General features: G+C 43.8%; 1 protein-coding gene across 4 annotated transcripts in view; it reads left to right on the top strand.

Moving 5' to 3' along the window:
* tpp2 (tripeptidyl peptidase 2) overlaps positions 1-25,447 on the top strand; it is a 189,453-nt gene that overhangs the window by 110,004 nt on the left and 54,002 nt on the right. For all 4 annotated transcript variants that reach the window (XM_038818140.1, XM_038818141.1, XM_038818143.1 and 1 more), the window contains exons 16-22: positions 4,787-4,893; positions 5,915-6,069; positions 6,178-6,294; positions 7,810-7,910; positions 14,852-14,948; positions 18,947-19,084; positions 24,571-24,815. In XM_038818140.1, coding sequence (XP_038674068.1) covers positions 4,787-4,893; positions 5,915-6,069; positions 6,178-6,294; positions 7,810-7,910; positions 14,852-14,948; positions 18,947-19,084; positions 24,571-24,815 — 960 coding nt within the window. The remainder of the gene's footprint in view (positions 1-4,786; positions 4,894-5,914; positions 6,070-6,177; positions 6,295-7,809; positions 7,911-14,851; positions 14,949-18,946; positions 19,085-24,570; positions 24,816-25,447) is intronic.

Here is a 25,447-nt window from a genome sequence, read left to right as displayed (position 1 = left end):
GCTCCCCCCTCTTGAATGGCCTTTTGCACCATGGTGTCATGGTCAGCTGGCTCATCCTGTCCACAGCCTTTTTCCTCATCCGCACAGGGAGCGAGAATCTCATACCTGTTGGACAAGGTCAAGGGCTGAGGCTCCTGCACTCCTGAACTCCGAATCCCCCTACCTGCCTCACTTACAATCACACCCTGTTTTTCCTGAACATAGAACATAGAACGATACAGCGCAGTACAGGCCCTTCGGTCCTCGATGTTGCACCGACATGGAAAAAAAAACTAAAGGCCATCTAACCTACACTATGCCCTTATCATCCATATGCTTATCCAATAAACTTTTAAATGCCCTTAATGTTGGCGAGTTCACTACTGTTGCAGGTAGGGCATTCCACGGCCTCACCACTCTTTGCGTAAAAAACCCACCTCTGACCTCTGTCCTATATCTATTACCCCTCAATTTAAGGCTATGTCCCCTCGTGCTAGCCACCCCCATCAGCGGGAGAAGACTCTCGCTGTCCACCCTATCTAACCCTCTGATCATTTTGTATGCCTCTATTAAGTCACCTCTTAACCTTCTTCTCTCTAACGAAAACAACCTCAAGTCCATCAGCCTTTCCTCATACGATTTTCCCTCCATACCAGGTAACATCCTGGTAAATCTCCTCTGCACCCGTTCCAAACACTTACTGAATTTTAATTATTTAATCTACCGGGTGTGACTGCCTCCTGAAGCAAAACGTCCAGGTAACGCTCCCCCTCCCGGATGTGCCGCAGAGTTTGAAACTCAGACTCCAGATCATCAATTCTGATCCGGAGTTCTTCCAGCAACCAACACTTGCTGCAGATGTGGTTACTGCCGTTCACAATGGGATCAGCCAGCGCCCACATCATACAGCTACAACACATCACCTGTCCAGCCATCTCTACTTATTTAATTAACGTTTACAAATTTATGTTAAATAAGTTCTCTGCTAAATAAAAAGCTTAATTCAACTACTATAATACTCAATAATAAACTTATACCAATTAAGAGTAAAAAAAAGAACAACTTTACCTTATCAAATTGGTTAGAGGAGGAGGGCGGGTGGGAGACACTACACGTGTAGTGTCTCAGGTTTAGCCGTTGCCCAAATATATAGGATCACTTACCTACCCGGCAGCCCTCCTGGTCCACGTCACCTCCGCTCCTGCTCCCACTCCTCCCTGCGAAGAAATCTTGATAAAGCTTTTCGCTTTCCACTCATCAGTACAACCACAAGAATGCCAAATTTTAAACAATCGCAACAATTTATACTACAGGAGGAAAGAGTGCTTTTTGGCTGGCAAGTTGACCTGATTGATGAGATATTGCCATATTCTGGGGAGAAAGCTCCCCACCTTCTCGAGGGTAACTAGGGATGGGCAATAAATGCTGGCTTAGCCAGCGACAGCCACATCCCGTAAATTGATCACATCCCGCGAGTCACAGAAAATGAACAGGCCAGTGCAGCAGATAATAAGGAAGGCAAATGGAATGTTGGCACTTGTAGCATAAAGAATTGAGTGTAAAGGTAAGGAAGTGTTGTTGCGACGGTACAAGGCATAGGGAAGACCACACCGGGGGTATAGTGCACCATTTTGGTCCCCTTATTTGAGGAAAGATGTAGTGACATTGGAGGCAGTTCAGAGGAAGTTCACCAGATTGATTCCAGAGATGAGGGGTTTGTCGTATGAGGAGAGATTGAACAGTTTAGGCCTATACTCTCTAGAGTTTAGAAAAATGAGGGGAGATCTCATTATGGTATACAAGATGCTAAAAGATATGGATAAAGTAGACGTGGAGCTGATGCTTCCTCTTGTGGGGCATTCTAAATCCTGCTCCCAGGTTCATGTGTTCTAGGGAGGAGATGCTCTAGCTGATTTTTGCAATCCGGCTCTTGGTCTGTAGCACTGTAGGTAGCTGGTAAGGAGCATATCAGCCATGATAGAATGGCGGAGCAGACTCGATGGGCCGAATGGCCTAAATTTTGCTCCTATAGCTGATGAACTTATGAATTTTTGATAAAGCTCCTGGATAATTCAAGAAAGACACGAGGCTTGAAAATATTCCTTCTGTTTGCAGAGAACAGATCCATGAGTATGGATGGATGGATGTCACTTATAGTGAGCGTATATGAGCCAAGTTAGAAGGGTAGCAATCAGTGCACTCAGGATTGTCCAACAGGTGCAGCCCAATTACAGAATCACATTTTGGTTTGGGTTTTGCAAGAGCAGGCTGGTTGAGTATGATCTGTACTCTGCCTATTACAAACATTGAAGGAATATGCCAGTGTTGATCAGCTAATTGCTGCGATGTACAGCCTATACCTGACATCACATAAGTTTATGCATGGTATTGCTCAATTTCTGGTAGGTCGAATGTCTTTTTGGACTAATGGCTGCATCGTATTAATGGAAAATACTACACACACAGTCCTGCTGAACAATCCCGAGTGCACTAATACTACACTAAGTTGACCAGATGATCAGTTGACCTCATAACATAACTCATTTACCCCAACTAGAAGCTTCGCACATCCATAACGCAGGGACCCATTTTCTTCAAATAGAAGCCATATTTTCAAGCCTTGTGCCTTTTTTTGCATTACCCAGAAGCTTGTGCAGCCGAGAATTCTCTGTTGCTTTTCTCATGGCAACACCTCGGCCAATCAATGACTTGCTAACCAATCAGCACCCCTTTCCCCTGTTGTATAAATTGTTGTGATCATTTGAAATTTGGTGTTCTTGTGTTTGCCCTGCGGAGTGCAAGATGAAATATTTCGTCTCTGTTTTCAGCATATACATTGTCTTTCTTGCAGAAGTCTCAAGGCCACTTCTGCTTGTGTTTGGTGGAGTTGCCACAACCAATAATTTGCTGCGGGAGATGAGGAAAGCTTAATTTAACAAGTCAGTTGAGGTGGGGGGGGGGGGGGGGGGGGGGGGGGGGGGGGTTCCAGAGCTTATTAAACCAATCAATGAAGTTGTTTGGTGTCATGGAAAATAGATTACTTGTTCAATGGGTTTTCATCAACTTTTCCCTGGATGGGGGGAGTATAATGGGTTGGAAGGGACCACACTAATGAAGGGCATTTCTTTGCCTTTAATGGTATATGTTTCTCATATCTATTCTACTCCGTGCGATGCAGCTTGTCTATCCAGCATTTGCTTGCTCTGCAATGAATTGAAATCTTTAGTATGGATATTTCAGGTGACATTAGTTGCAAACATTGTACTTCAATAAGTCACAATAAATGACCTTCACCGTGTATCAGTTCCAGTATTTTCTGAATGTTGCAGTCGGTAACCATTAATATATTTATAGTAATTGTTTCACGTCAAACACATTACAAATGTCAGATATCTTTGCAGAATGGAGTAATTTTTTAAACTCCGTTGACTGGGAGTGCAATTTACAATTTAGTGCAATTTTCAAGAAATTTCAGTTGCACCATGAATCACTTGAATTGGTTACAATTAGAAACAAGTAGAGTGATACCTACAAAGTATGGAAAACTATGGGACCTGGATCAAGTGTATTTTATTTACCGAGTCCTCATTTTCAAAATTGTTATTGTATGTGCCGATATCCCAAGATTGAGTCTACCTACATCAGTGTTCTTTTTCATCATTCTCACCTGGGATTTTGCCCAATTCAGGATGAAGTTGCAGCTCATTTTCAATTTGTTGGGTTTGCCAATTTATCGCTGTTTTGTTGAGGAAGGAATGTTCTGAGTCTGGGATCTGCAACATTAGTGCCTGCACAAACCAAATCCTCTTAATGCAATCATCCTTAATTAGGAACAACCGAGCATTATTTTTCTAAATAGCGAACTACCATCTTAAACTCCTTATCCTACCTTTCCTGCTTTTCCTATATCGTCATCTCTAGTACCCACAACAAGCCCAGGAATTTCTTCATCATTCTTTTTTTTAAATTAGAGTAACCAATTCTTTTTTTTTTCCAATTAAGGGGCAATTTAACATGGTTTTATATTTTTATATGCTCCCCTACCCGTCATCATTCTTCAGATTCTCTCCGATTTTCCCATTTTCTCTAAATTTGTCTCTTAAGTGGGATTGATTACCTGTTCCCTTGATTCACTCCTAATTATTTCCTGAACACACAGCTGGCACTCCTGGATCCTCATGTTTATGCTAAATAAATAGAATCATAGTATCCCTACAGGGCATAAGGAGGCCATTTGGCCCATTGAGTCTCCACTGACCCTCTGAAAGAGCACTCCAGCCAAGCCCATTACCCCGCCCTATCCCGAAACCCCCTTATTCTAACCTGCACATCTCTGGACACTAAGGGGCAATTTAACATAGTCAATCCACCTACCTGCATATCTTTGGACTGTGGGGGGGAAACGGGAGCACCCAGAGGAAACTCCACACAGACACACCCAAGACCAGAATTGAACCCGGATCCCTGGTGCTGTGAGACAGCAGTGCTAACCACTGTGTCACCGTGCCGGCCCAGGTTTAGATTCACTCTGAATTGCTTGTAACTAATACAATTTAAAAAAAAATAAAAAACTGAGAGTACCAATTCATTTTTTCCAATTAAGGGGCAATTTAGCGTGATCAATCCACCTACTCGGCACATCTTTTGGGTTGTGGGGGCGAAACCCACGCAAACACAGGGAGAATGTGCAAACTCCACACGGACAGTGACCCAGAGCCGGGATTGAACCTGGGATCTTGGCACCGTGAGGCAGCAATGCTAACCACTGCGCCACTGTGTTGTACTAATACAATTTTTTTGGTTACAGGTTACATGAAACTCCTGGTTATGAACTTGCACAAAGTGATGTTCGGTTTAAGCCTGGCCAAATTAGACGACACTTTATCGAAGTGCCTTGGGGTGCTACCTGGGCTGGTAAGAGCATAATTTTATGTAGAAAACATACAATATTTACTTTTAGCTATTTTTAATTTTATCTTCAAACCTTTCTAATTGGGAATAGGGTAAATTTCTTTGAATACTAATCCTGGGTCAAAATCCTGGGACTCCCTCTCCAATAACCCAGGGTGTACCTACACCACATGGACCATAGAAGTTCAAGAAGGCAGCTCACCACCATCTTCTTGGGGGCAATTATGGGGGGGAACAATAAAAATGCTGGCCCAGCCAGTGACGCCCAAGGCCTGTGAAAGAATGAACAAAAATCTTATGTCAAGTCTGGCAAAGTAGTCTCCTATCATAAATGACAGAGCAGTGTTCTCACTAATGATTGATTGATATTTATTGTCACATGTACCGAAGTACAGTGAAAAGTAATTTTCTGCCACCAAGGGAACGTACACAGTAGGTACATAGTAGACATAAAAATAATCGACAGAGTACATTGACAGTGGTGCATCAACAAATAGTGATTGGTTACAGTGCGGAACAAGGCCAAACAAGAGCAGCATAGGGCGTCGTGAATAGTGTTCTTAGAGGGAATAGATCATTCCAAGGGAGAGTCGTTGAGTCTAGTAGCTGTGGGGAAGAAGCTGTACCTGTGCCTGGATGTGCAGGTCTTCAGATTTCTGTATCTTCTGCCTGATGGAATATTGCAATTAATGAAAGACCATAGGATTAGCTTTTTAGCCCAGCCTGCTCCATATATTTGGACTGTGAGATTTCAGCAATGCAGAGGTCACCCTCCTTGGGGTGGTGAGAGACTTTCCTAGGAAGCAAAACCTTGGGCTTCCTCTCTTTCGGCTTTCCCTCCTAGCTTCTCCTGCTGAATTACAGAAGATTCATAATACAAACCTTCATATCAAAGGACAGCTGCCTTCACTACCATAAGCATGCACAGCTATTTATCAACAGCTATTTATCAGCCATTTCAATAAAGTGAGAAGTGCTAATGTGTATTTCTGTTTGTTTTAATGCTTCCTTTTCTTTTGTACAGAGGTCCTCATATCTTCACTTTCATCTGATGTTTCCTCGAAGTTTGTCCTCCATGCTGTTCAACTTGAAAAACAAAAGGCCTATCGTACTAATGAGTTTTATAAATTCATGTCACTTTCGGAAAAAGGATCGTGTTGTGAGGCATTTCCAGTTTTGGTGAGCACAAATTTGACAATATAGTAAAAGCTTTGTGACTTTTCATCTCTAAACTCTGAGAACTTGACTTTTAAAATGTATGTTCCCGCTTTGTTTTACTGTCTCTAGTATGGCAAAACGGTGGAGTTTTGCATTGCACGTTGGTGGGCCAGTCTCGGTGATGTCAACATCAACTACACAATTTCCTTCCATGGCCTCCTTTGCACTCCCTCCCAGCTGCACATTGTAAGTTCTTACTTTATATTTTGCTGTGAAGAAGACAAATACTTTAGATTTCGCTAAAAGATTTGTTCCTTAGGGGTCAGTTTGCAAGACTGAAGGAGCTGGAAGCGAAGTATGGGCTGGAGCGGGGGGACCTGTTGGAATACTTGACTCTTGAGAAGGTTAAGTTTGAACTGAGGGGAAGGATGGAGGGGTTCTACAATTCATGGGCATTATTCATTATGCACTTTCAAGAACTGGATAACATCGAACATTAGTTGGGGGGATGGGTGGGAGGGTTGGGGGGATGGGGGCTGTGTGTATTAAGGGTGACTATGGGTGATTCCTGATTCCTTTTTGTCATTTGTTTGTGTAAACATGCGGGCTAATATTTGGGGTTTGGTGGGAGGATGGGATCGTTGTTATTGTTATGGAGATTGACATATTTGTTGCTTATTATTGTTTATTGTTTGTGGGTCTAAATTTGGGAGAAAATGTGAAAAAGGAGGAGAAAATTTTTTTTTTTTTTTAATGTAACCTGTTATTTATTGTCCTTTCAAACTACTTGAAAATATTTGCCTGTACTGGATAAAGTTTTCTTAGTGTAATAGAATTATAGAATGGCACCGTGCAGGAGACGATTCAGCCCATTGTGCCTGTGTTGTTTTTTTTTGAAAGGACTGTCCCAAGTAGTCACACCCTGTGTCCTGCATAAATTTCCTCTTCAATTATTTTCCAATTCCTTTTTGAACATTACCATTGAATTTGCTTTGACCTCCCTTTGAGGCAAGCATTCCAGAACATCAGCTTGCAGAGTAAAACTATTTGCCCTTAACTCACCTTGCGTTATTTTGCAATTATGTTAAATCTGGTTTTTAATCCTTCTGACATTGGAAATAGGTTCTGATAAAGTAAATAAGAAGAAACTTTCACAATCTTAAAAAAAACGTAATTAAATCCTTAAATCTTCTTGAGGAAATATTCTATAGTTTCTCTAAGTAACTAAAATCCAGCATCCCTACTATCGGTTCAGTAAATCTACTCACTTAGGCCTTCACATCCTCCCTAAAGTATGATGCCCAGAATTAGTCACCAGCTGAGGTCTAGCCAGTGACTTATAAGTTTAACATAACTTCCTTGCGTTTGAACACTGCCTCTGTTTATAAAATCAAGGATCCTATATGTTTTTTTCACAGCCTTCTCAAGTTGTTCTGGCACCTTCAAAGATTGTTGTCCTCGAGCTTCAGTTCTTCCTGGCCCTGCACCCCTTTAAAACTGTAGCATTTTTGTTTATATTGGCACTCTTCATTCTTCCTATCAAAGTACACCCCTTCACTATGAAGTACTTTTCGGGTCACCTGGGCCCTGGTTTTTTTGTTTATAGTATTTATGATGTCTCAAAGTTCAGTAAAGAGATCTTTCAAATATCAAGTGTGTGCTTTTGACACATTTAATATGCAAAGATTTCATCTGGGTAAGGCCTGGAATGACTTGCTTCACTCGATCAAAACTTATGTTTTTAATATTTCTTCAATTTAGCATGCATCAGATGGAATTACTCGTTTTGATATAAGATCTACTTTGAAGCATGAAGATATTGCTCCCTCCATAAGTCTCAAGAGCTGGATTCAATCTTTGAGGTAAACAGCAACCTTAGTTTAGGCCTGTAAGTGATCCCGTTAGAGAATTATTCTCTTTTTGGCATTAGGTTTTATAGCTTCAGGAGAGATAGCTGTCAGGTTTCAGTTTTGCTTCATACACAGTTGAATAAGGCTGGCAGTGATGTTCTTTCTCGTCTGCTTATCCCAATTTATATGAGAGTTAAGATCCCCCACTAAAACCACTCTGACTTTGCTTGTCTGGTCTCTGCATTCATACATTTTATCGCTTCACAGATCCTAAAAGGGAGCCTATATAAAACTCCCACTGCAGTATTAAATCATTTTTCATTTCTTAATTTCTACCAAAGCCTCCACCACCCTTTGTCATCATTGAAGTGATTTCATTCTTAATCACTAAGGCTACTGTCCCCTTCCACCACCTTTCCAGCTGACCTTACAACCTGATGTATTCATTCACTTTCCTAACCGTCTTACTGCCATGTCTCAGTAATGGTCACCAGGCCATATCTTCCAAGTTGAATTTGCACCTATAATTCATTCAATTACTTAATACACTCCTTGGCTGGATTTTTTCCACCCTGAATCAGATGGAAACGGCAGTCGGGTGACAAACAAAATGGTTACCAAGCAGTGCAGCCGTAAATCCTGACTCCGTTTCCCCCTGCCTTTCCTAAGAGTGGACAAGGGAGTGGGCCCAGAACAGTTCCACTCTTAATGCCAACTTCATGAGCATCATGACAAATTCAACTGGAAAATTTTCTGCAAGACAGCTGGGGTTTGGCAGCTGTAGGTTTTCACGTTGCTGCATTGAGGCAAGAGGAATCTTAAAAGGTAAGTAATATTGTAAACTCTTTTATTGCTTTTATATTTTCAGATTAGACAACTGCTGAGGTGAGCAGTTCTGAGGTCAAGCCGTTTATTTGGGAGGGGTTTATGGGCAATTGGACACAATCTACCTTTTGTAATGTGACTTGAGTGCATGTGTTTAATTACTAAGAGGTGGAGATGGTTAGGGGATGAGGTGTAGATGAGATGGGTGTGGGAATGAGTGGGAGATGGATTAGGAGAGTGGATGGGAAGTGGATAAAGAGGATGGGGTAGATGGTAGGTAGGTGGAGTGAGGGCATGGGTGGGTGATGGGGAAGTGTATTTACATTTTAAACATTTGAAATACTTTTAAATTCATTTAAACACATTTTGAGATCTTCCCAATAGAGCTCAGTGTTCATTACATGTCCATCCAAAAATTTGAGCTAATATATTTGGGAACTGATTGGAATAGAGGTGGACCTTTTAACCTGCTTGCTCCAAAGTTGGCCCACCTCCAGTCCTGCTTCAGGTTCACCAAAGTTGGTGGCAGATACACCTCCAGACCAATTCTCCTCTTCTTCGGCGATCACTTGTTAAAAGAGTATGATCATCCACCAAAGAAACTCTTGTGTTAGTGGTTATGTAATATATGTGTTCTTGCTGATTGGATTGGATTTGTTTATTGTCATGTGTACCAAGGTACAGTGAAAAGTATTTTTCTGTGAGCAGCTCAACAGATCATTAAGTACATGAAAAGAAAAGGAAATAAAAGAAAATGCATAATAGGGCAACAGATGAGCCCGATCCTGGAGCCGCATCTTCAACCGCACACTTGTCAGATGTTTCAGGGGGGGTGCGATCAGTCCTTGGACTCTAGGTTGATGGTATTCCTTTCTTCGGTTCCTTTTATGGGCCTCCTCTTGCCGTCGGGTGTCCTCAAAGAATTGTGTCCCTTCAATCAGGAGGTTCTTCCTAGTTGGTCTCTTCTGAGCAAAGGTCTCCCAGGCATTGACGTCTAGATTGCATTTCTTGAGGTAATCCCTCGGAGTGTCTTTGAAGTGCTTCCTTTGTCCTCTTGTTCAGAAGCCTTCCTTGACCTCGGTATAGAGGATTTGCTTTGGCAATCAGGACTCTGGTATCCTAAGCACATGGCTGGCCCAGCGGAGTTGGTTATGGATGTTCAAGGCCTCGATGCTGGTAATCTTGGCTCATTCAAGGACACTGATGTTAGTACGCCTGTCCTCCCAACTGATGCGGAGAATCCATTCAGAAGCGTTGATGGTACCTCTCCAGGTCCTTGAGGTGGCGTCTGTATGTAGTCCAAATTTCTGAGCCATATAGAAGAGTTGGGAGGACGACTGCCTTGGTGTCAACACTGATGTTACAGTCAACGACTCAACCGAATGAAGCGCTCACAGATTAGATACGATGTTGGATCTCCGCATCAATGTCAGCCTTAGAAGAGAAGTGGCTCTCCAGGTATGGAAAATATTCCATGTTTGGAGGTTTTCTCTGTTAATCTCGATAGAGGGAGAGACCGGATTTTTCCCTGGGGTGGGTTGGTTAAGTATTTTTATGTTAAGGCCAATTAAGGCCCGTGGGACTGCAGAATTGCATTCCCCAGCAACCTGGAGATGGAGGGGGATGGCGACGTGGGTTCGGTCCTGACTCCCAATTCCCACCCCCAATGGGAAAATTGGGTCCCATATGTTTGTTAAAAAAATAGTTATTTGAGCCACACACCCTGACCTACAGCTCTTATGTTTTGTTCATATATTTCTTATTTACCTCTGTCCTAGTTTAATTACTTTACATTTAGTTGTTTGGTAGTACAGAACTGAAAAAAATGACATGCCTTCAAAGCTTTTCATCTTGCACTTACCAAAACAGACACAAGAATGCCAAATTTCAAAGGGAGCAACAATTTATACTGCTTGAGAAAAGGGTAATGATTGGTTGCGCAGTTAAACATGATTGATCAAAGTTCTGGCGTGGAGAATTCACCAGGAAACTATTGTCTCCCATGCTTTAGTTTAATTTTTAAAAGGTGCAATGATTGGACATATTCCTTTTGTCTGCAGAGGTTGGATTCCTGCAGCTGAATAAAGGTAGCTTCTAGCAAGCATAAGTGAGCCACATTGCGAGTCCGACTGAAAATATTAAATTGGTTGTTAGTGTCATTCTTAGCATAGTCGAGATTATTCAGCAAATGTCGTAGAATCACATTTAGCGTTAGATATTATATTCTAAGTTTTACAAGCATAGGCTGGTTGAGTGCAGTCAGTACTCTACCTATTGTAAACAGCTGAAGGAATGTGCCATTTGATACAATCCACTTGACCTAGATACATATCATTTAGATGGTGTTGCCATGGGGAAGCCTTTTAGTCCAACACTCATTATCGTTTTCATCAGTTTTCAATGGAATGACCCCTAAACTCTTAACTTTGCATATTTCCAACACAAAAGATAATACATTTGCCACATTTTAATCTGCAGCTATATGTCAGATTTTTCTTACACATCTTACTGCGTTCCATCCTGTGCTCAGATTTACCTTTGAAATGGAGCAATCAATAAACTCCCCTTCTTCAATGTGCCGGTTGAGAATCTCAATGTGTTTTCTACTACTGTCTACTGCAAGTCTATCTTCATTTGTCAGTGTACATATTGGGATTTCTACTGTGCCACACACTACAAAATTGGTCCTATTGGCAATCTCATTGATCTATTTGTTCATCATGCATGCCTGAAGCTGAAATAGGGGGCACCAGAGCTATCCTGCAGGATAATGACTACCCCAATCAGACCATTGCTTGCTGTATTTTACCATAGTCATGAATGGGCCGAAGGGCACCCACTTTTGGACCTAAAAAGTACCCAGTCTTCCTCAAACTATACAAAAAGAGTAAGATAACCAAACGATTTCAGCAACAGCCGAAGCTAGCTGTTTTACACTGGCACTATTCATGAGCAACGCAAGTAATAGTTTCCATAACAGAATGCTGCCGTCGAGCTGAAAAGAAGTTCTGGCTACCACACAAATGAGTAATGTGGTAGTTTAATTTAATTACTAATGTGATGCAGGTATGTCGGCCGTACATCCCAACGTGGATCATATAAAACAACATGTTGACTGTTGGCACTAGGCAAAGCACTGACAGTATTCAAGCAACCTGTGCCTGCAAAACTGAGAATATAATGTTTGAGGAAATATATATTTTCAACTAATTTGTATGTGTTTAAGGAAAACCCTACCTCAAAAAAAAAGCAAAACTGAAAATGAAACTGATAGGGAAGCAGAAAAAATAAATACAGAAATGAAACTGAACTTCCCAGTCTGAGGAAATCAAGAACAAGCCGAGATTAGGAAATAGAAAAAAAACCGTGGTGAAAAATAAAAAGGACACACCAGTCCAAGCAGTGTAGAAGCAGTTGTTGAGTCCACTGCAGCAGACAGACAAGCTAGAGAAGACTCATGAAGCAGTGGATAGTTCCAGGAGCTGAGAATATGCAAGGAAAATAAGTTATGGTGTCTATTTCTGTTAGTTGAACATTGCTGGATCTAAGCCAAAAGTGGAAAAAAAAATCTCAATCCAAGTTGATCAGGTCCTGCAAACATGTGTCATTTCTGGTGAAAACTGCCCATGGAACTCCGGCTACTTGTGCGCTACGGTCGGCAGGGGATCTGACTAGCTCCAAAAAAAGGAACTGAGATTTCTTGTGAGGAAGGCAGAGTTTGATGGACTTTGTGACTCACTACAATCATTAAAATCTAGTGGACTGTTGAGCCAATGTGTAACATCTGCCTTAGTCATTTTTGGCAATTAAGATGCAGTTTATAGTAAACCAAAATGTACCTGTTAATTCTGGATGTTAAAGTATAGGATAAATAGTATTTAGTGTTTGCTTTGTTGACTCTTGTATTGTGGGGAGGGTGCACGGACGGGTGGGGGACCCTCATGTTGCGCTCAGGCTGGGGGGGAGATCGGGAACTTTTTGTGGGCCTCGGGAGTTTGGGGCGCCATTTAAAAAGGGCGTCCCGATCTCTTGCTGCAACGGGGAGTTCTGGTCACGGAGCTCCCCATTGTAAAAAACGGGGCTATGTTCAGCCTTGACCGTGCCTTCCGGTCAGGCCACTTATTCAAAGCGAGTTGCGTTGAATAGCCATGTGTTTCTTGGCACTCCGAGCAGCTAAACGCGCTCGCTCGGGGACTTTGTTCCCTTTTGGGAAGAACGCAGCCCATGTCTCCTTTTTGATGTTTGAATTTTGGAGATTGATGAATATTTAGTTTCCAAGAAAAACAACCAACAGCCCAAACCTCTCATCGTCTTTCTGCAACAGTACAGCTCCAACGCCCACATCACTTGCATCAATTGCCACCTTAAACTGCTTGGGCATAATTAGGTGTCATCAACACTGGTGCAATGGTTAACAGTTTTCAGATTATCGAATGCCTTCTGACATTCTGCCATCCACTGAAATTTCCTATGCTTTTTCAGAAGTTAATTCAATGGAGCAACTAGACTGCCAAAATTTGGCACAAATTTCCAGTAGAAACCACTCATGCCCAGAAATCTCATAGTTTGTCGCCTGGTTGATGGTATTGGAAACTCCCCAGTAACTTTTGTTTCCACGTTCCGTGGGCCCATATGACCATGTTCAATTAAAAATGTGACTTGAGCTTTCACAAATTCATTTTTAGCCAAGTTTACCACCAATCCAGCCTCCTGTAGTCGATGGAATAATTCCTTTAAATGTACAAAATGCTCCTTCCACATTTGACTGAACACCACCAAATCGTCAATCTGCCACTGCACAATTGTTTAGTCCAGAAATGACTTTGTTAGTTAATCTTTGGATTGTTGCTGCCGCATTCTTCATTCCAAATGGCATAACTTTAAACTGGTACAGACCATTTGGCATCACAAAAGCTGAAACTTCCTTCGCCCTAATCTGATAAAGGTACTTGCCAGTATCCTTGAAATAAGTCAAGTTTGGGAATAAAATTTGCTTGTCCCACCTTTTCAAAACAGTCTTCCGAACGAGGATTAGGCTACAAATCTGACTTTGGAACTGCATTGAGTTTTTCATAGTCCACACAATTGTTGCGTTCCATTGGTTTTGATACCAACAGGTGAGCTCCAATCACTTACCTCAATTTGATGATATAATTCTTAAGCATGCTTTCATTCTCCTTTTGTACCTGTGCTAACTTTGGTGGATTGAGCTTGTATGGAGTGTCCAATCAGGAGCAAGTGAAATTTATAATTAGTTTATTGTTCTGCCTCTGTGAACTCTGAGGGTGGGGTTGGGGGGGGGGGGGGGGGGGGGGGGGGTTAATATTGGAGGCTGGTGATGTCCAGTAAAGTGAGCGGGAAAGGACTCATTGGTTGTGCAAGCTTTTGACGGTCTTTCTCAAAATTTGTACACATAGCCTAAGATAGCAATTTCTTCTTTTTGTGATATAAATTTTTCTTTGGTGAATTTAACTGGACCCCTGAGCCCAGTTGACTCATTGGTGAGTCTCTAATGGCAAATAATACAAATTAATTTATCTTCTCAAAGTCCTCAGGATACTCACGACAATAAGTTCTAATCATTATTTTTAAGGTGTGATGGCATCTTTCCAATGCCCCTTGAGACTGTAACTATGGGTTCTATGCAGATGACTTAATCTATTTTACCCCAAAACTAGGCATTGCCTCCTGGAATATTTGTGACATGAAACTTGATCGCTGATCAGAAAGAACTTCTCTGGTAATCCATACCTGGTGAAAAACTGAATTAACCCTTTGGTTATCAGATTTGCAGGGCTGAATGGCCTACTCCTATTCCTATTGCTTACGTTCATATTTCAGTATGAATTAAATGGTAATTCTTTACTAAATCAGATTTGCACTTGGCTTTATTGTTTTTGGGAAAGAATGAGTTCTATTTGTCTGGTTTTTATCTAAATTGCATTGAAAAATAAGAGATCAAAACTGACCTCAGTTGATAAAGTATTTGTTTAAGGGAGAACAAGTGCATTTCCGCAGAGATTCTGGATATAAAGCCATCTGTTTTCCTTTCCTGTGCTTGCATAAATAATACTTCATTGAAAGGATTTTTCTAAGTGAAACTCTTCTGTGTTTTAAAAAAATTTCAGACCAGTAAGTGCAAAAACAAGGCCTTTAGGACTACGAGATACATTACCAAACAATCGACAATTCTATGAGATTATTTTGACGTACCACTTTCATCAGGTAAGTGCCACAAAGAGAAGAAATTCTTTCCTGTCGCTTTTTTTAAAACAGTTCTTCATTCCATGCCATATGTTTTTATTTTATTCACTCATGGGATTTGGACATCGATTTTCCATCCCTAATTGCCCTTGAGGAGGTGGTGGTGAGCTGCTTTCTTGAACCGTTGCAGGCCATATGATGTAGGCAGACCCACAGTACTGTCAGGGAGAGATTCCTAGGATTTTGACCCAGTGACAGTGAAGGAACTGCGATATATTTCCAATCAGGATCGTGAGTGACTTGGAGGGCAACTTCCAGGTGGTGGTGTTCCCATGTATCTGCTGGCCTTGTCCTTCTCGATAGTAGTGGTTGTGGATTTGGAAGTTGCTGTCTAAGGGGCATTGGTGAATTACTGTAGAGCATCTTGTAGGTGGTACATGCTGCTGCCAATGTATGTCAGTGGTGGCGGGTGTGCATGTTTGTGGATGGGGTGCCAATCAAGTGGGCTGCTTTTCCTTGGATTGTGTTGAGCTTCTTGAGTGCTGTTGGAGCTGCGCTCATCCAGACAAGTGGAGGGTATTCCATCGCACTCCTGACTTGTGCCTTGTGGATGGTGGACAGGCTTTGGGGGGTCAGGTGGTGAGTTACTTGCCACAGGATTCTTGCCCTCTGACCTGATCTTGTTGCCACAGTGTTTATATGGCTAGTCCAGTTCAGATTCTGGTCAATGGTAACCTGCATGATGTTGATAGTGGAGATTTCAGCAATGGTAATTCCACTGAATGGCAAGGGGCGATGGTCCGATTCTTTCTTGTTGAAGATGGGCATTGTCTAGCACTTGTGTGAACCAGATGTTACTTGCCACATGTCAGCCAAGCCTGAAGATTGTCCAGGTCTTGCTGCATTTGGGCATGAACTGCTTCAGTATCTGAGGCTTCACGAATGCTGCTAAACATTGTAAATCATCAGTGAACATCCACACTTCTGACATTATGATGAAAGGAAGGCCATTGATGAAGCAGCTGAAGACACTACCCTGAGGAACTCCTGCAGTGGTGATTGATCTCCAACAGCATTTTCCTATCTGCGAGGTATGCCCCAACCAGCGCAGAGGTTTTCCCCTGATTCCCGTTAACTCCAGTTTTGCTAAGGACCTTTGATGCCAGACTCGATCAAATGCTGTCTTGATATGAGTGGCCAGTCACTCTCACCTCACTTGAGTTCAGCTCTTTTGTACACGTTTAAACAAAAGCTATAATGAAGCCGGAAGATGAGTGCCAACATAGAACATACAGTGCAGAAGGAGGCATTCGGCCCATCGAGTGCACCGCCCCACTTAAGCCCTCACTTCCACCCTATCCCCGTAACCCAATAACCCCTCCTAACCTTTTTGGACACTAAGGGCAATTTAGCATGGCCAATCCACCTAATGTGCATGTCTTTGGACTGTGAGAGAAAACCGGAGCACCCATAGGAAATCCACGCAGACACTGGAAGAACGTGCAGACTCCGCACAGACAGTGACCCAGCAGGGAATCGAACCTGGGACCCTGCCGATGTGAAGCCACAGTGCTAGCCACTGTGCTACTGTACTGCCCTTTTGTGAGGTCGTCTTCATTATTCTGTGAGGAGACCTTAATATAATCAGTAATCCATGCATTTGTTACCTCCTGACGTGACTATTCTAACACACTCCTGGCTCACTTCCCATGTTACATGTTCTGTAAACTTTATCCAAACTCTGTTGTCAGTATCCTAACTCGCACCAAGTCCCATTCACCTATCGCCTGTCCTCGCTGACCTACACAGGCTCCAATTTAAGAAGCACCTCGATTCTTAAAATTCTTGTTCTTGCTTTCAAATGTCTACATGGTCCCGACCCTACCCCCTCCTCTCCTCCCTACCCCGTCACTGAATTCCCCTTCACGCTACAACCCTCTGATTTTTCTGTACTTCTCCAATTTTGACCTCTTCAGCATCCATGATTTTAATTATTCCACCATTGGCAGCAGTGCCTTCAGCTACCAAGGGCCGAAGCTGTGGAATGCCTCCCTCCCCAAATGTTTATGTCCCTTCCTGCAAGATGTTCCTTTAAAGCTTACAAAGCAACTTGTATTTATATAGTGCTTTAAACATAATGAAATGGCCCAAGATGCTTCGTAGGAGCTTTATAAAAGAAAGTATGACATCAAGCCACATAATTAGATATTAAGGTCAGATGACTAAAAACGTGGCCGAAGAGGTAAGTTTTAAGAAGCATCTTAAAGGAAGAAAGTGAGTTAGAGAGACAGACAAATATAGAGAGGGAATTCTAGAGCTTGAGGCCTAGACAGTTAAAGGCACGGCACCAATCGTGGAACAATTGTCGTTGGGAATGCGAGGGCAGAATCACAGGATCCATAGATATCCCAGACGGTTATGGGGCTGGACGAGATATTACAAACAAAGGAAGGGTCAAGGCCCTGGAGGGATTTGGAACCCTCTTTGACTAAGCTTTTGTCACTTATCCTAATATCTCTTTATGTGGCTCAATATTGAATTTTATTTGATAATGCTCCTGTGAAGTGCCTTGGGATTATGTTAAAGGCGACAAATATTTTTACAAGCTGTTGTGGTAATTTGATGGTCTTCATTTGTGAAACAAACCAATTGCTCCACTGTTTATAGAAATATAAGCCATGAAATTCAAGCATGAGGCATGGCATAATTCTATAGATTGCAAGATCAGGGCCAAACAATGAGCAGGTAACTCTCATCAGGCCGCAACTGTGGTGTACCATTTCAGACCTTGTGAAACCTCCAGTGTTATCTAGATAGAGGATGGAATTGATTAACTCATGTTTTGAGGAACAATCGCTTCCTTTCTGACACCTCCGGTTGAGTGCCAGTGGGCTGCTCTAACTTGCAAGAATGGATAGAGATGGACAGCACTTAGACAGCAACAGACTTCCGTAACCAAATTCCTCGCAATTTCACAACGGTTAGTAGGCAAACGTGCGCTGGTGGGAATCTACTCTGGCACTCCTGCCAGGTAAAGTCAAGTGAGAAGAGGATCAGAAGCAGAAGAAGTCATTCAAGGGTAAGTTTTTACTTTGCTTTATGGGGCCAGCAGGAATGTTCTGTAAACGCCATAAGGCAAGTTCCGATCTACCAGACTTTACTTTGTGGACACAGAATTCGCTCTCCCCACCCACTGTGCTGTACTGCGAGACTGCCTGCAACCAATTTCCAGACTTAACCGAGTGCAGACAGACAGTTGAGGGCTGTCTGAATCTCAGGATGGCAGTTCCTTCTGCTGTTCCAGGTGGGAAGATAGCCAACAGCACGTTTTAGTATCCACTGGATAAAATTGCCATAAGCTTATTCTGCATTGGGATACAGGAATATAACTGGCTAGCGTTTCCCACAGGAAATTTGCTGACGAATAAAATCCTGGTCAAGATGAAGTTGAATGGGGCACATGAACTGACGTTATTTCAACAGCGATTGCCAAGATGTGAATGCAGCACGCACACCCACAGAATGAATGCTCGAGGTGGAGCCACATCACAAATTTAAAAAGTTAGAGGGCATTCTATTGTCCACAGAAATAACTTTGTCAAGTTCTGGAATTAGTTACATTGTCATGAGACTGATGAATTACGGTTGACACAATGAAGTGATTGTCTTAAAAGAACTTCAGTCCTGATATTTCTAATTCGAGTCGGCAAATCCACCTTTTTCTAAAAAATTATACATCAGTCTTGTAAAAATGAGAACATATCCTCACGACTTTGGAGGAACAGAACAACAGCTGATAGAAATGCCCTCCAATATTTTGATATTTGAAATAAAATCATCCTTCAGAGTTTGATTTCTAACTGTAATTAGAACTATTAATAAATTACAGAAAGTTATAAAATAAAATTGCACCTTTATCACAATTTTATCTTACAATAAATACAGTTTTCCAAAAATTGTATGCAATCTTTTGCAGATTTTTATTTTAAATGATGCCAAATCTTTCTTCCTAACTCTAGCCCAAGAATGGCGAGGTGACTACCAGCTGTCCCCTACTTTGTGAGCTACTTTATGAGTCTGAATTTGATAGCCAGTTGTGGATGCTGTATGACCAAAACAAAAAGCTGATGGGCTCAGGGGATGCCTATCCACATCAGGTAACTAAAGTGAAATAGTACTGGAATTCATATCAGAACATTTAAGTGTACATGGAGCACAATTGTCCTTAAAACAGCCTTCCCGTTGTCATGATGTGCAGACATACACATAGCGAGATACAAACAGGCAGCTAATGAATACAGAGAACAGGACATAACCAATCTGCAGGCAGAACACTTGGGGATGATTTCCCACTATAAAAGGCACGAGGCACTCACACTTCGTCTCTTTCCACTGGTGACATCTACACTGTGAGTCAGGGTGTACATATCATATAACTCCTACAGCACGTAGCTAAGAGCTAGTCTGGTTCAGTCAGACAGATTAATCACACTAGGTTAGCCGAAAGCCGAACCCATAGAGGATTGAGCTAACTGTGTGACAGGTTCAATAAATCATATTGAACTAACTTCAAGGTGTGGAGTATCTCTCAGGTAAAGCTGCATCCAGTTGCAGCCCATGTTATCTTACTGTGCTTAACACGACACCTGTCAGCTGCTGTTACTGTATTAAAATTGTGATCAAACATCACCAATTGCTTTTTTCACTGTATTCATAATTAGTTTGAACTATTTTACTTTTATGCCCGAGTGCTCATGTCTGTAATCTTTTTAGACAAAATATTTTTGAAACGGACAATATGTTAATTCTCAAAGTTGTTCTACTTAATCTCTGATGTTTCCAACGTTCACCTTTTAAATTGTTCATAATTGTGACTGGGATTCTCCGCCGGTAGCGAAGTTCCCGATACGGCAGAGAATCACGCGTTGGGCAAAGCGGGCACCGATCCTGTTGCGATGCTCCGGTCCCCTGCTAGGAGCGGGCTTGGGGTTTGCGTCATTTGAACCCATTTGCATCCTATCAAAGGGCAGGACATCAGGGGCGAAATTCTCCGACCCCCAGCAGGGTCGATTCTCCGGCCTGCGATGGGCCGAAGTCCCGCCGCTGGGAGGCCTCTCCCGCCACCGAGGTTTGGCCCACCTCTGGTGGTGGCGGGATCGGCGGCGTGATCGGGCCCCCGGGGTCCTGGGGCGGGCGCGGAGCGATCAGACCCCGGGGGATGCCCCCACAGTGGCCAGGCCCACGATCGGGGCCCCCCTATCAGGGGGCGGGCCAGTGCCCTGGGGGCACTCTTTCTCCTCCTCTGCCGCCACGGCCTCCGCCATGGTGGAAGCGGAAGAGAAACTCACAGCGCGCATGCGCCGGTGGTGACGTCAGCGGCAGCTGGCCGCTGACGTCACCGCCGGCGCTTGCGCGAACCGGCGAAAGCCTTTCGGCCAGCCGGGCGGCGGGCCTGAAAGGCCGCTAGCGCCAGTTTTTGCGCCAGTCGGCGTGGTGCCAACCGCTCCGGCGCGGGGCTAGCCCCCAAAGGTGTGGAGAATACCGCACCTTTGGGGAGGCCCAACCCCAGAGTGGTTGGCGCCACTCCCCTACGCCGGGACCCCCCGTCCCGCCGGGTAGGGGAGAATCCCGCCCCAGATTCTCCTCTTGAGCAAGATTCATACGGGCATGGATAGGTGCAAGTATTTACCAGCATGGTCCTGATGCAGTGGACCTCACGGTGGCCAAGGAGAGAAGTATTTATCGTACATGTCCCCAACGTCCATCAGAGGGACCCCACAACACAAATCCTAAACATCTAGGAGTTAAGTACTTTCACTTCCTCTTTTTTTCTCAGCAGAAAGCATTATATGCATTTGATATGGTCATGAGTTGTCGATCAGAGCTAAATGTTTAAAAACATAGTCGATAGGTTGAAAGCACGGTACTTGAGATTCATTCAAGTGTGCAGGGAATTTAAAATAAATAGTCCAGGCAGCTGGCTGTCAATTACAGCTTACTAAAAGCTGTTTCTCTTTGAAAGTGAATAGAAGCCTCACAGATCAAAGGATATGAGAGTGTTTAAAACCTTTCTACACATTTTTCTGAGGCAGCTGGTGTAAGGGACAGGTAAGCGCAAAAGCAGTGATTTTTCACTGTTTCTGCCTCGACTGCTCCTTAGCTTTCAGGCAGTGGTAACTAATGGGAGGATGGGGTCTCTTATGGGGAGTTCTGATTGGGGCCTTTGATGGGGGTGCTGACATGGAGGCCTGGTTGGGTTCTCTGGCGGGGGATGTGGCCCAGAAATTCCCATGGGGATGGCAGTCGCCAGGCGTCGGTATTGGGCCGCCTGGTCCAAATAGGGACCCAATCCCAATCCCTCCTCGGAACGGAATCCCTTGAGCTCCCAGCCATGCACAAATTAGCATTGACAAAGGGAAAGTGAACCTCTTCTGGGTGCTGCTCCTAGCGCCAGCATAAACCAGGAATGATTTACTTCTGGTGGGAGAATATTGGGCGGGACTCTCCGCTTGCCGACGCCAAAATCAAATGACAATACCACTACAGCACTGCCTCCTCAGATGTTAAACCAGGATTTTCTGTCGAACATTTCCTTTGTAACTATGCAGGTAAGTACCACAGAACTGTCTGAAATTTCACAGCGGGCCCTGAGGAACAGGGGAATTGCTCATTGGAATTTAAAACTTCCTGAGCAATTACTACAGAGGTCTGTACACAGGATCACAATCCGCATCTTTGGTTACAAATCCGGTCTCCGATTATATGGAAAGTGGAAGATTTGATCCATTAATATAGATTGTAAATCGTTGAAGCCCCAGCAATGACGACTGTGCAATTTGCCAACCCGAAGGTGACCCATTTATTCCAATTCCCTATTTCCTGTTAATCAGCCAGTCCTCTTTCCATGCTAATATATCACATCCCAAACCATGTGTTCTTGTATAGTAAGGTTTTGTGGACCACCTTATCAAATTACTTTTGAAAATCTGAATGCACTACATTTAGTGGTTCGTTTTTATCCAACCTACTGGTTACACCCTCAAAGAACCACTGCTGCCCATGTTCTTACCTATGTCATCTCCTTTCTCACCAAGCTCCACTGACTTGTCTATCCCATCCCAGTGAATCGGCCTCAAGATCTATATCCTTGCTTTCAAATTTCTCCATTATCTTGTCTATTCCAGCTGGATAATCTCCTGCAACAGTACATTCCTCCTTTCAGGCTTTCCGCTATTGATACTAGACAATTTCCTCTAACCCAACCCCCTGTATTGACAGCCCCTCTTTCAACTACAATGCCAGTCTCTCTTCCCTCAGTACTATACTGTTGTCTCCTCTCTATTTAATAGCTTCTTTGAGACATTTTCCTTAAGACCATTTTATTTCAGCCATCTTTTGTTTTTGTCTTATCCATTCTTTGTTCACCCTATGTAAAACAGTCTGAGATATTTCTCTGTTTTTGAGGAGGGCTATAGAAATAGAGATCTTTGTGCAGATGTATTAACTCACTCTTCCATTGGTTAAAACATGACATCAGTCACTACACAATATAAGCAAGACAATGCTGGAACTGTTTACCCATCACCTGTAGCCTAGAAACCATTATTGAATTAAGTCCTGTAGGTTGAACTATCCTCCACATGTAAGCTCCCAACATCTTTTGAGAAATGCGTTAGGGCAGGGTACGGTTCTAAGCACCCTTTGGTTCCAAAATGACATTCATGGTGAACTCACGCATTTCTGGTACAAAGCACACTTAATGCTAACTTAGGAACAGGAGCAGGCCATTCAGCCCATCGAGCCTGCTCAGTCATTTAATACGACCGTGGGTGATCGGACACTTCAATGCCTTTTACACACACTTTCCCCATAGGCCCACTATCCCCATAACCCTTTATGCTATTATTAATCAGAAATCTATCAGTCTTTGCTTTGAACAAACACAATGAATGAGTTTCCACAGCCCTCTGAGTTAGAGCATTCCAAAAATTCACAACTCTGTATAAGGAGGTTTCTCCTCATCTCTGTTCTAAGTGGCATAAACCTTGAGCGCGATTCTCCGATCCCATGCCGGGTGGGAGAATCGCGGGAGTGCCGGGCGAATCACCCCATGCCGCCCTGGCACCCCCACGCGATTCTCTCTCTCCCCCCCCCCCCCCCCCCCCCAAAACGGCGTGTCGTGTTTTGCGACAGGCCGGTCAGAGAATCTGGTCGCTGCCAGCGTGAACATCGCGCGACTGCTGCGTGTGGGGCCTGTGGGGGGGCGGAGGGAGGATCGAGCACCGGGGCGTGCTCAGGAGGGGTCTGGCCCACGATCGGGGGCCGGCATGGCCGGAATTCTCCGCCACCCGGGAAACGGCGGGGGCAGGAATCGCGCCGCGCCAGTCGGCGGGCCCCCCACGGCGATTCTCCAGCCCGCAATGGGCCGAAGTCCCACCGCTGTCAGGCCTCTCCCGCCGACGTGATTTAAACCACCTCTGGTGCCGGCGAGAGCAGGTGGCACGAGCGGGCCCCGGGGTCCTAGGGGGGGGCGGGGCGATCTGACCCCGGGGGGCATCCCCACGGTGGCCTGGCCCGCGATCGGGATCCACCGATCGGCCGGCGGGCCTGTGCCATGGGGCGCTCTTTTTCTTCCGCCGCCGCCACGGCCTCCACCATGGCGGAGGCGGAAGAGACCCCCCCTACCGCGCATGCGCCGGGGTGAAGTCGAGCGGCTACTGACGCTCCGGCGCATGTGCAGACTCACGCCGACAGGCGAAGGCCTTTCGGCCAGCCGTGGCGTCGGTCGGCAGGGCGCCAAAGGCCGTTCGCGTCGGTCGGCGGGGCGCCAACCACTCCGGCGCGGGCCTACCCCCTAAAGGTGCGGAGAATTCAGCACCTTTAGGGGCGGCCCGTCGCCGGAGTGGTTCTCGCCACTCCGGTACGCCGGGACCCCCTGCCCCGCCGGGTAGGGGAGAATCCCGGCCAAGGTTTGCACACAATTGCCCTGCACTGGGGCCCTTCAAAAATATATCGAATGGTTCTGACTGTTGCAAAATATTTACGCAGAAAAAGTGAAATGGATTAAAGATCTTTTCTAACTTCTGGATAGCAATGGTACAGACCCACCCAAACTCCCCACAACACTGACCCAACCCTCCGACTACCCTCCGCCCCCCTCCTCACCCATGGGATTCCCTCACAACACAGGTTTCCCATGGGATTTACCCTCCTCTAGATGAGGTTCAGCCATTCCCCCCTGATTGCCACTTCATGGTAGTTCTGGCTCTACATATATTTATTTGACATACTACTGTTGCCTATTTGCTAATGTAAAAATGAATGGTTGACATCAGAAAGCTGGAAATTAAATATAGCTTGAAATAATCATGCACTTCTGTTGCACCTTGAAGTTTGAACATTTGTTCTGAACCAGTAGACAAGTATTTGTAATTCTCTGGACTTCACCTTGAAATTACAATAAATGAAAAATATTGATACTCTACAAGTTATTTTAAAATGCTCCTTTAGTCTTCAGTCTACCTATTTAACAAATGTTGTTCATGCTGAAGCAATCATTAATTGCTCATTTACATTTTAAATGAAAATAAATAAGTTTCGAAAGAAGAATCTGACATATATCTTTTACTTTTCTTTGCAACAGTATTCTTTGAAGTTGGAGAAAGGAGACTATGCTATCAGGCTGCAAGTACGCCATGAACAGCTTAGTGAGCTGGAACGCCTTAAAGACCTTCCAATTATTGTAACCCATAGACTCACCAGTCCTCTGAACTTAGATGTTTATGATAATCACAGCAATGCACTTCTAGGCAAGAAAAAAAACAACAGTGCAACTCTACCATCAAACTGCTCACAGCCTTTCTTTGTTACTTCTCTTCCTGATGATAAGTAAGTAAATATGGCTGCATCAGAATTTTCATTTCACCAGTAAAACAACATGCATTTATATATTGCTTTTAACATAGTGGAACATCAGAAGGCCCTTCATAGGAGCAATGATCAAACAACATTTGATGCCAAGCCATGTATGGGAACATTAGGACAAACATTTGTACCAAAAAGTTTTAATGAGCATCTTAGAAGGGAATAGAGAGGCTTAGGAAGGGATTTTCAGACTTCAAGCCTAGAAAGCTGAATACATGGCTGCCAGTCGCGGAATGATGTAAACTAGGGTTGCACATGAAGGCAGAATTATCGAGCAAGGTATAGATATTGTGGGATAGGCTGTGTGTTTGTGAGGATATGGAGGGATGAGAATTTTAAAGTATTGGGCAAACAGGAGTTCATGCATGTTAGTATTTGGGCAGCATAGTTTGATTGAGTTTGAATTTACAGAAGATGAGAGGCAGGCCAGGAGAGCATTGTTATAGTCTGGTCAGGAGTCACAAAGCACAGATGAGGGTTACCTTTCAGCAGGTAATGTGCAGAGGGAGGAGGGAAGACAGACGATATCATGGAAGTGGGAATAGGTGATTTTAGAAGGCAGAGAATAGGTGATCAAGCTGAGATTGGAACCTAAT

The sequence above is a fragment of the Scyliorhinus canicula genome, chromosome 14, assembly GCF_902713615.1.
Source record: "Scyliorhinus canicula chromosome 14, sScyCan1.1, whole genome shotgun sequence".
Taxonomy (NCBI): Eukaryota; Metazoa; Chordata; class Chondrichthyes; order Carcharhiniformes; family Scyliorhinidae; genus Scyliorhinus; species Scyliorhinus canicula.
Note: the sequence above shows the minus strand (reverse complement) of the source record. Positions and strands in the feature narration are given on the sequence as shown.